The sequence below is a fragment of the Pongo pygmaeus genome, chromosome 19 (assembly GCF_028885625.2).
Source record: "Pongo pygmaeus isolate AG05252 chromosome 19, NHGRI_mPonPyg2-v2.0_pri, whole genome shotgun sequence".
NCBI classification, from domain to species: Eukaryota; Metazoa; Chordata; class Mammalia; order Primates; family Hominidae; genus Pongo; species Pongo pygmaeus.
The window spans coordinates 352,055-364,056 of NC_072392.2; the positions used below are offsets into that span (position 1 = coordinate 352,055).

A 12,002-nucleotide genomic window follows, 5' to 3' on the forward strand; every position below is an offset into this window, starting at 1 on the left:
GTTTCTTAGTCGTGGCTTTCCGTGGGTCTTCTGAAACAGATCTGCATTTTAATGACTGAGGAAAATGAGAACAGACTTGAGAACTCTTCTAACTGTTTCGAAGTGTCTTTGGGGGATCATAACGCAGCCTCCTAAATGGATACATGTTAACAATCCTGAAACCTAAGATAAATTACGTGCCAGGCTGTAAGAAAATTTAATTTATTCAGTTTCTGTTTTTTCCTAAAACTACCATTAATGGGCAAAACACTAGGTGTGTTTGCTTCTGAACAGAGACTTGGATTATTTAACTGAGTGATGTGAGCAGCCCCAGGAAAAGGCACGGAGAGAGGCGGGGACCATGAGACCAACAGCCCCTGCTCAGGAGCCCACGGCTCTCTATCCTACGTACAGGGGCTTAACCAGACATACTCATTTCCAAGGATTTGTAGGATTTAAATCTAAAAGATAGAATCCTTTGTATTTCCACCAAAACACTCCAAATAACTACTTTTTCCAGAATCAGGAGAACTAGCTTTACTTCTAGCTTCACTATTGTAAGTTATATATGGCTTTGGGCATAATATGAAGAACAGAAGGAAGGAAGGAAGGAAGGAAGGAAGGAAGGAAGGAAGGAAGGAAGGGAGGGAGGGAGGGAGGGAAGAGAGTTTGGAGGGAGGGGAGGGGAGGGGGAAGGGAGGGAGGGAAGAAAGAAGGAAGGAAGGGAGAGTGGGAGGAAGGGAGGAAAGGAGAGAGGGAGGGAGGGAGGGAGTGAGGAAGGCAGGGAGGGAGGGAGGGAGGGAGGGAAGAAGGAAGGGAGGAAGGGAGGAAGGAAGGAAAGAAGATACCAGAAGGAAAGTTCATTAGTTTTCAGGGAAAAATATTCAACGCAGATTGGAATATGTGGGTTGGCTGCTCAACACGTCTTCTCCACTGTAGAAAAGTCCTGGTGTCAGATCAAGAAAAGCTGGAGATGAATACACACCATGATGATGGTGAATGCTTGAAGAACTCATAATCATATCAGCATGAACACTCGTGTGGACCCACCAGGACTGGGCACATGCTGACAGAAATGTATCAATTAATTGAAATTATGGTGATTTAAATTTTATTCTTTTTTTCAGAAAAATCTGGCCGGGCGCGATGGCAACATGCTTGTAATCCCAGCAGTTTAGGAGGCCGAGGCTCTTCCACTTTTAGGCAGGTTACTTAAACTGATTTTGCCTCAGTTGCCACATTTGCCAAAAAGACTTACTCTCTCTGTATGGCATGGCACAATCCTGCATAAAGAGACAGTGTGGTGGCGTGATCACAGCTTACTGCAATCTCTGCCTCTCAGGCTGAAGCGATCTTCCCACCTTAGCCTCCCAAGTAGCTAAAAGATCTGGAGCAGGTGATTTAATGTCTCTGTTTCAGCTTCTTTATCTGTGAAAAGGGGAAATAGCATAGCCATCTTATGAATTTATTGTTAGAATGAAATTAATTGGGTTCCAATTCCTGGTAAGTGCTCAGTAAATAGTAACTTATTATCAACTCATACAGGTTATCTAAGAACATAAGCAATATGGAGGCTGGGCACAGTGGCTCACACTTGTAATTCCAGCATTTTGGGAGGCCGAGGTGGGAGGATCACTAGAGCTCAGGAGTTTGAGACTGGCCTGGGCAACATAGCAAGACCTCATGTCTACTAAAAATCAAGAAAATTAGCCAGGTGTGGTAGTGTGCGCTGGTAGTACCAGCGATTTGGGAGGCTGGGGTGGGAGGATCACTCGAACCCAGGAGGTCAAGGCTGCAGTAAGCTATGATTATGCCACCGCACCCGAGCCTGGGCAACAGAGTGAGGAAATTTTTTAATGAAAGAAAGAAGATAACACTATGGGAAGGAAACGTGGTCTAGAAGTTAATTTTGCTATAACTCATCAGCAACACTACTAGAATCTCAAAGTCAGAGTTTCGGAGGGACCACCCGACTTTCATCACATTTTCCTCCCCCTGCTTCGGCCTGGCCTGCAGAAGGCTGCACCTGCATGTGAATCTAGCAAACTCTGCCGCTCTGCATTTCCCTCTCCTTGTCTAGTAGCAGGACTCCATGCCACACCCCTGGGGGGCTCATATTCCTTCATTCCCATATCTCTTCAGTCAGCTCCAGGATGCCACCTGCTGTAGTCAGAAGCCCTTCTGCTATCAGGTGCCATCGAGGAGCATCACTCCATCCTCAACAGCACCGGCTATGGACCTAAAGGTTTCAGGGATTCTATGACCCCACCGTCTCTCACAAAGTTGTCCAAGTTTCCTACTCTACATCTACCAGCTCCACCCGGCTACATCTGCTCAGTAGAGTTATCTATGTCTCACTTGTTAACCAATCTTTGGTCAAAAGGGTGTTTGTGGTCCTTCGGTTCTTTCTCTCCTGCTCCCCGGCTCCCTCTTTACCTTCAAAGTCATTCAGGGAATGCTACAGTTAAGCAAGTACTGTGCTGTGCCACGGGTTTCCAAAATGAATAAGACACAGCCCTCGAGTTGCTCAAAGTTTAATAGAGAAGACAAAGACATAAAAATGATTACATAACAAAGCAGAAAGGTAGTCTAGGTACTGTGGTGTCTTGAAAGAGAAAGAAATATGCTCTAGCTGAGGCAAGAAATGCTGACATTGTAAGGGACTTAGAAGAGCCAAAACAGTGATGAAAAAGAACAAAGTTGGAAGACTCATACTTCTTGATTTCAAAGATTACTACAAAGCTATTATAGCCAAACAGTGTGGTACTGGCCTGAGGATGGACATACAGATGCTGAGGATAGACATACAGATAGATGGAATAGAACTGAGAGTCCAGAAATAATCCCACACATCTATGGTTAACTGATTTTTTACGAGGGTATCAAGACCATCCAATGTGAAAAGAACAGTCATTTCAACAAATAGTGCTGGGAAAGCTGAGTATCCTTTCAGCAAAAGAATGCTGCTGAATCTTTGCCTCACACCATATACAAAAATTAACTCAAAATGGATTGAAGACCTACATTTTTTTCCTTTTTTTCTTTTTTGTGAAGACCTAAATTTAAGAACTAAAACTAAAATTCTTAGAAGAAACCACAGAGTAAATCTTTATGATTCTGGATCAGGCAATGGTATCTTAGATATCACACACACACACACACACACACATACACACACACACACAGGATATACCAACTTCAGAAAATCAAGGACATTATCAAGAAAGTGAAAAGGCAACCCACCCACAGAATGGGAGAGAATATATACAAATTTCATATCTGATAAGGGGTCTAGTATCCAGATATAAAAAGAACTTTTACAATTCAACAACAGAAAGACAACCCAATTTTAAGATGGGCAAAACATTTAATTCTCATTTCTTCAAAGAGAATATACAAATCGCCAGTAGCACCTGAGAAGGTGATCAACATATTAGTCATGGGAGAAATGCAAACTGAAACCACAATGAGATACCACTTCACACCCATGAAAATGGCTATAATTAAAAAAGGCAAACAAGTGTGGGAGAAGATGTGGAGAAACTGGATTCCTTACACTTTGCTGGTGGAAAGGTACAACAGCACAGTCACTTCAGAAAACAGTTTGGCAGTTTCTCAAAATGTTAAACATAAATTGACCATATGGCTCTTTCAGTTCCATTCCTTAGGTCCCTTAGGTCCTTTTTTTTTTTTTTTTTTTGAGACAGAGTCTCCCTCTGTCACCCAGGCTGGAGTGCAGTGGTGCAATCTTGGCTCACTGCAACCTCCACCTCCCAGGTTCAAGCCATTCTCCTGTCTCAGCCTCCCAAGTAGCTGGGATTACAGGCGCGCACGCTACCACACCCGGCTAATTTTTGTATTTTTATTAGAGACAGGGTTTCGCCATGTTGGCCAGGCTGGTCTTGAACTCCTGATCTCAGGTGATCTGCCCACCTCGGCCTCCCAATGTGCTGGGATTAGAGGCATGAGCCACCACGCCTGGCCTTTAGGTACATATTGAAGAGAACTGAAAACATGTTCACATGAAAAATTGTACATGAATATTCACAGCATTATTCAAAATTAGAAAGTAGAAATAACTCAAACATCCAATAGATGAACGAATAAACAAAATGTGATCTATCTATACGATGCAATGTTACTCAGCCACAAGAAGGAATGGAGTGCTGACACATGCCCCACCATGAACATGCCCTGAAAACACTACGCTAAGTGAAGAGAGCCAGGCACAAGACGTGCCACATGCCATATGATTCTATGTATGCAAAATGTCAGGAGGGGCAAATCTATAGAGACAGAAAGTAGGCTAATGGTTGTCAGGGGAATGGAGAATGACTGCTGAGAGGTACGGGGTTTCTTTTTGGGGTGATGAAGATGTTCTGGAATTAGATGGTGGCGGTGGTTTCATGACATTGTGAATATACTAAAAACAACTAAATTGTACACTTTATTTATTTACTTATAAAATAGAGTCTCACTCTGTCACCCAGGCTGGAGTGCTGTGCTGCAATCTTTGCTCACTACAACCTCGGCCTCCCAGGTTCAAGAGATTCTCCTACCTCAGCCTCCTGAGTAGCTGGGACTATAGGTGTGTGCCATCATGTCCAGCAAATTTTTTGTGTTTTCAGTAGAGACAGGGTCTCACCATGCTGGCCTCGAACTCCTGACCTCAAATGATTTGCCCTCCTCAGCCTCCCAAAGTGCTCCCAAAGGAGTGAGCCACTGCTCCTGGCCAACTGTATACTTTAAAAGGGTGAATTCTGTGGTATGTGAATTATACCTCAGGTTTTTAAATGGGGACAGACATTTGAACTTGATCTTAAAGGATGTGCTCCTTGGGCAGATGATAGCATGAAGAAAATTCAGGGCAGAAAGAATAAAATGAGAAAAGGCACGGAAGCCACAAAAGAGCCATGTGCATTCAGGGAAGTACACACGGCTGCGACTGGAGAACAGGGCACGTACTCCAGAGTGAGCGGCAGAAACTGACCTAGCAGTGGAGTAAAGAGAGAGATAATGAAAGCTCTATATGCCAACCAAGGAAGAGGCCACGGGATGCCTTCCATGACAATGAGGTCTCCCAGGAAAATGACTTAACCAAGTTGCCAGGCTCAATCCATTTTGTCAAGGAAGTCTCCTTCCGTCAACTCAGAATCATCCAATGACTACACTGCACTTTGGCCAGCCAATAGTCCTTCTGGAATCATCCAACGACTACACTCCACTTTGGCCAGCCAACAGTCATTCTGACATTTATAAGATACACTTATTTACAGTATTGGTTGTTCTCAGTTTTCTTCCCAGCAGGGTATAGACTCCTTGAGGGCAGTCTCGTTTCCAATCTTAACTCTGTCAGTCCAAGTATAGGAGTAGCCTGAGGAGCCCCTGGGATGCTGAATGAGATTGGCAGTTTGAACCAAGCTCTTTAGCTTTCCTAACCTCTCTTTACTCATGTTTTCACCCCGTTTGAACTGCCCTCCTAATCACAAATTCATTCAGAACTTTGCCCTCATCTGTTTCAAACACCACTTCCTTACAAGGGCCTTCTTTGCCTCCCCACCTGGATATGAACTCCTCCCTCTTTAAAGAGGGTGTATTTTGTACTTTTCTTACAGCACTGATTTCCTCATCTCTTAAAGTTACTGGGTGTTGCTGTCATCTTACACATCTCTTGCCCTCAGCTACTGGAATCTAAACACCTTAGCCAAGGGTTTATGCCTTTCTGAGCCTCGCAGCTCCCAGTACTGTGCTGGGCAGGGTCTGAACTGAACTGTTTAACCAGCAGCAAAAATGATAGAATCAGAGACAGAAATAACCATTATCACAAAAGTTTTTTTAAATCCTAGAAGAAACTACACAAAACAGGATGCAGGCATAAAGAACACAGAACGTGTGTTGAATCAATTTGTGACCACTTGGCTTGTTTATTTCCATCACATGGATTTTATTTTGCTAGAACTCCAGAAGACTCAGACAAAAAGTAATGGCCTCCCAGCTGCTGCGTTCCCAAGTCTGTGGTTTTCCTATGATATAAACAGAGGACTCTGGAGGCACGGTCTCTGTTCATATTTGCTGGTGTGGGCACGGGGGAGAAGTGGAGGGTGGGACGGGGCAGGGTTTGAGGGAAATCCACCGAACGAACCGACAGTTCGTATAAGCAACACTTGCAGTGTTAAACCCCTTCCAACTGTAGATTTTATTGAAAAAAAAAAAAATTCCACTCTTCCTTTGGTAAATGTAAAAATTCTTTCACCAGCTGCATTCCGATCTAAAGTGTGTGGCAGTTCAGGAGAGATGGCAGCTGGAACAGATCACACTCAGGATGTAGAGAATGCTTACCAGCAGCAAGGGGATAATGAGAGCCTGCAAAACGAATCCTCTAAGCAGATGGACTGGCCTCAATTTGCCTGCTCAGAGTGTTCTCCTGTGAATGCTGAGAACACTGGAAGTACCCATCAGCACCGGACTGCTGAAAAGATCAGCTTTTTGAATAAAACTGTGACATCAGCTATTTTAGGACTCGCCACTTCAGTTCATAAAACCCTAAAGCCTACATTTTGGTTTTAATCTTATTTTTGTTAAATATTTACAATCTACTGCAAAACCAAATTCAGACCAAATGTCTGCTCACACAACCTTGTGACATGGTCACTCCTCCTGACAAGAGGGAGAGGGAACTAACATTTAATGAGCATTTACTATGTGCCTGGCACTAGACCCGTCCGTTCCATGTTTCATCCTCATAGCAATGCTGGGAGGCAGAGATCCACAGTTCACTTGGGGTATGTGGGCCCAGATGATGTCATGTTGGCCCAGACAGGTGAATCATTTGCTCAACACCCCAAAGGAAACCCTGGAGGAGTTAGGTCTGTCTGACTCTAAAGTTAGTGTTCCTCCCACTGCCCTCTGGTACTGGCCAGTACAACCTAGATAAATTGTTTCTCCAGAATTTGCTACAAGAGCCTATGACTCTAGAGCAGACGGCAAACTTTTTCTGTAAAAGGCCAGAGAGTAAATATTTAATTTTTTTAGCTTTGTGGGCTAGTCTCTGCTGCAATGGCTCAATTCTACCACCATATTGCAAAAAGGCAGCCATAGATAATACACAAATAAAGGAACAGGGCTGTATTCCAATAAAACTTTATTTTCAAATACAAGCAGTGGGCCAGATTTGGTTCCCAGGCTCTAGTTTGCCAACCCCTGCTCTACAAAGTTCTAGAGTTGCAGCTGCATGTTACTTGGGTTTAGCATAACAAAGGCCCATTTCCAACTTAATTAACAAAAATGAATCTCCCATATTCAAGACTATATGAGAGACAAAAGAGGGGTGAAAGACATGGTCTGTGCACTTACAGAATTGACATTCATTTGGGAAAAAAAGGCATAGGCACATAGAAGTCAAAAATAGGAAGGTGAGGTAGCGCTCGGTAAGTGCCAAAGGAGGAGACTTGAGGGCCAAGGGCTGACTGCCACCACGATATTAGAAAACCAGAGTTCACAACCTGATCAAATACTCTTGCATTGGCACCAGAGCTCAGAAGGAGTCGGAAAAACCTCTCAGTGGGCAAGAATGAAGAATGAGTCAGAAGTTACTGCTTTAAGCACTAATGAAAACACCCATTCTGGTGAGACCACACCAAGGTTTTTAGCATGTGTCAGATACTAATCAAAGATAATACGTAAATAAAGGAACATGGCTGATTGATTTTTAATTAACAAAAATGAATCTCCCATATTCAAGACTACATGAGAGATAAAAGAGGGGTGAAAGACATGGTCTGTGCACTTACGGAATGACATTCATTTGGGAAAAAAAGGCATAGGCACATAAAAGTCAAAAATAGGAACATGAGGTAGTGCTCAGTAATTAAAAATGATCCATCTCAGCTGGGCACTGTGGCTCATGCCTGTAATCCCAGCACTTTGGGAGGTCTCGGTGGGAAGACTGCTTGACGCCAGGAGTTCAAGACCAGCCTGGGCAACATAGCAAGACTCTTAGCTCTACAAAAAATTTAACAAGTAGTTGGACATAGTGGCATGCACCTGTGGTCTCAGCTACTTGGGAGGCTGAGGCAGGAGGACTGATGAGCCCAGGGGGTCAAGGCCACAGGGAGTCATGGTGGCACCACTGCACTCCAGCTTGAGTGACAGAGAGAGACCCTGTCTCTAAAAAAACTGTAAATAAACCACAGACAACATCTCCTTTAGACTCATCAAACACATTTACTTCGTCTCTTTTTTTTTTTGCCATCCTCCAATACTGTAATGTTCTGTCTCATTCTAAAAGGACAAGCAACTGAACTGACGCAGGTGCGACACAAACTGAGTGCTTTCAGGAACTCCGGGGGCCTTTCCATTCTCCTCTCAGCTGATCCTTTACGCTCCGATGAGCCTGGAGAAGCTACAGACAAGGGCCAATAGAAGCCACCTTGGGCTGCTCTCGTTAGTTTGTAGGATGCCATTTCCCAAGACCTTACCTTGCTCATGGCAGTCAGGGCAGGATCACAGGCAGCATCCAGATCCTGAACCAGCAGCTGAATACTGCTGGAGATGACGCTGCAAATCAAACAAATCACTGTGGTCACCCCTTCAAACAACGGCCGTCTGAATGACTGACACTCAGGCCCCTGTGTAAAAATCAGATTCATCATTTCATCGGCAAAGTTTGAGCTTTAATTAATGACAGCGGAGGAATAGCTTGGCTCTTTCTTCATGTCCTGGTTTTATCTGGGTGTGTTCTCACCCAGTCAGGATACAGAATCCCACGGTCGGTCTCCCTAATCACCACCCCAGTATCCCTGTTCACATCTTCCTCCAAAAGAACCTGCTTCCCAAAAATGTTTAAGTCAGAACTGAAGAAAATAAAAAGTTAAGAAAAGTGGAGGAAATAAACTAAGAAGAGAATTTTGATTCTTCCTCAATAAGTGGTTGATGTGAAAGCTGAGGCCTGGCCCATGCCTGTCTCATTTAATGGCAGTGGAACAGAAACTGACCACAACAAAAATACCACAAGGTCCTAACAGGGAAAGAAGGCTTTACTGTTAGAACTTCCTGGATGGACCTCCCCTGCCACTCCCACACTCTTATTCCCTCAGTGGCTAAATTCAAGCCATTTATACTTTATACTTTAAAACACTGAAGGTAGGCCTGGCCTTCTGCGACGGCCAAGGGAGAACGTCTTCTCTGTGGTTATTCTTCACAGTGAGACAGTGAAGACCCCACAAGCTAAAAGAGCAACTGCATTTGAGGAGGTATAATGGCAGCCCAGTTCTGAAGCTTCTTCTTAGTGGCCAGTAGGGACTCATTCTGACCTAACAGAAACCTCTTAGGTTCTGCAGTAACTAAAGCCAACAGCCTGAGGCACGCTGCTGTGTAGTCGAGAAAGGGCAGGCAGCCAGCAAGCATGTACAAGGTATATACGTGCTGCACGCTGTTGTGTAGTGAAGAAAGGGAAGGCAGCCAGCAAGCGTGTACAAGGTATATACGTGCTGCACGCTGTTGTGTAGTGAAGAAAGGGAAGGCAGCCAGCAAGCGTGTACAAGGTATATACGTGCTGCACGCTGTTGTGTAGTGAAGAAAGGGAAGGCAGCCAGCAAGCGTGTACAAGGTATATACGTGCTGCACGCTGTTGTGTAGTGAAGAAAGGGAAGGCAGCCAGCAAGCGTGTACAAGGTATATACGTGCTGCACGCTGTTGTGTAGTGAAGAAAGGGAAGGCAGCCAGCAAGCGTGTACAAGGTATATACGTGCTGCACGCTGCTGTGTAGTCGAGAAAGGGCAGGCAGCCAGCAAGCGTGTACAAGGTATATACGTGCTGCACGCTGCTGTGTAGTCGAGAAAGGGCAGGCAGCCAGCAAGCGTGTACAAGGTATATACGTGCTGCACGCTGTTGTGTAGTGAAGAAAGGGAAGGCAGCCAGCAAGCGTGTACAAGGTATATACGTGCTGCACGCTGTTGTGTAGTGAAGAAAGGGAAGGCAGCCAGCAAGCGTGTACAAGGTATATACGTGCTGCACGCTGCTGTGTAGTAGAGAAAGGGCAGGCAGCCAGCAAGCGTGTACAAGGTATATACGTGCTGCACGCTGCTGTGTAGTTGAGAAAGGGCAGGCAGCCAGCAAGCGTGTACAAGGTATATACGTGCTGCATGCTGCTGTGTAGTAGAGAAAGGGCAGGCAGCCAGCAAGCGTGTACAAGGTATATACGTGCTGCACGCTGTTGTGTAGTGAAGAAAGGGAAGGCAGCCAGCAAGCGTGTACAAGGTATATACGTGCTGCACGCTGCTGTGTAGTGGAGAAAGGGCAGGCAGCCAGCAAGCGTGTACAAGGTATATACGTGCTGCACGCTGCTGTGTAGTTGAGAAAGGGCAGGCAGCCAGCAAGCGTGTACAAGGTATATACGTGCTGCATGCTGCTGTGTAGTAGAGAAAGGGCAGGCAGCCAGCAAGCGTGTACAAGGTATATACGTGCTGCACGCTGTTGTGTAGTGAAGAAAGGGAAGGCAGCCAGCAAGCGTGTACAAGGTATATACGTGCTGCACGCTGCTGTGTAGTAGAGAAAGGGCAGGCAGCCAGCAAGCGTGTACAAGGTATATACGTGCTGCACGCTGCTGTGTGGTAAACGGCAGCGAGCAAGTGTGTGCAGGGTACATACGTGCTGAACGTGTCCATCTCTCCAGTCAGATTGATTCGTTCAATCAGACTTACATCCACTTTTTCTTTGAGTTTTTCTTCTAGCTGTTGAAAAACAGGAGAAACGGATGCATGGTTAATGATTATCCAAAGAAGTACCATCACAATAATAGTTAACATTTACTGAGTTTGATGATTCAGGCACAATTCCATACACTTTTTTTTTTTGAGACGGGAATCTCGCTCTTGTTGCCTAGGCTGGAGTGCAGTGGTGCGACCTCGGCTCACTGCAACCTCTGCCTCCCAGGTTCAAGCAATTCTCCTGCCTCAGCCTCCGGAGTAGCTGGGACTACAGGCGCGCGCTACCACGCCCGGCTAATTTTGTATTTTTAGTAGAGACGGGGTTTCACCATGTTGGTCAGGCTGGTCTCAAACTCCCAACCTCAGGTGATCTGCCTGCCTTGGCCTCCCGAAGTGCTGAGATTACAGGCGTGAGCCACCGTGCCTGGCCAACCTTCCAACCTTATGAGGAAGATTCTATTATTATCATCCTCATTTCACAGATCAGAAAAATAGAGGGGGGGGCATACCCAAGATAGAAGTGGTAGGGCCAGGAATCAAACATCCCCCAGAGCCTGTGCCCTTTAGCACTGTGCAGTACTTGTTTCTTATGACACATCAATAATTCACATCAACTCATTCTGAAAAGACTCTGATTTTAAGATACTCCCTGCCCCATGAACTACAGACTTGCCCACCCACATTGGAAACCTTTGGTGGTGAGTAGCAGTAAAACCAGCTAAAATAGTCAGTGAATGCTACTACGGGCCAGGCACCCCATTAAGGCATTGGGGATACAGTGGTAAACAAAAGAAATGTGGTCCCTGCCGTCATCAGCCGACAGCCGGGGACAGAAACACTCAACATGCTCCTGGAGCTCAAAGAAAAATAACGGGACCAAGACTTGTAAATACTTGGAGATATCCCTGGGAGTTGATTAACCTAGCAATGTAAACGTATTACACAAACTCTAAGAATAGCTAATGTTTTGGCCTTCTTTTTTGAAACGGAGTTTCACTCTTGTTGCCCAGGCTGGAGTGCAATGGTACGATCTTGGCTCACTGCAACCTCTGCCTCCAGGGTTTAAGCGGTTCTCCCGCCTCAGCCTCCCGAGTAGCTGGGACTACAGGCGTGCGTCACCATGTCCGGCTAATTTCGTATTTTTAGTAGAGACAGCGTGTCACCATATCAGCCAGGATGGTCTTGAACTCCTGACCTCAAGTGATCCACACACCTCTGTGTCCCAAAGCACTGAGGAGCTGGGATTACAGCTGGGATTACAGGTGTGAGCCACTGAGCCACGCCAGAATAACCAACGTTTTGTCTTAGATTTGAATG

The 12,002-nt window shown here is 45.3% G+C and overlaps 1 protein-coding gene across 4 annotated transcripts in view; it reads right to left on the bottom strand.

The window, feature by feature from the left end:
- The window catches only part of VPS53 (VPS53 subunit of GARP complex), a 182,179-nt gene that overhangs the window by 29,261 nt on the left and 140,916 nt on the right, over positions 1-12,002 (bottom strand). For all 4 annotated transcript variants that reach the window (XM_063655698.1, XM_063655697.1, XM_063655699.1 and 1 more), the window contains 2 exons: positions 10,627-10,709; positions 8,457-8,535 (listed from right to left, as the gene is read on the bottom strand). In XM_063655698.1, the coding sequence (XP_063511768.1) occupies positions 8,457-8,535; positions 10,627-10,709 (162 nt within the window). The remainder of the gene's footprint in view (positions 1-8,456; positions 8,536-10,626; positions 10,710-12,002) is intronic.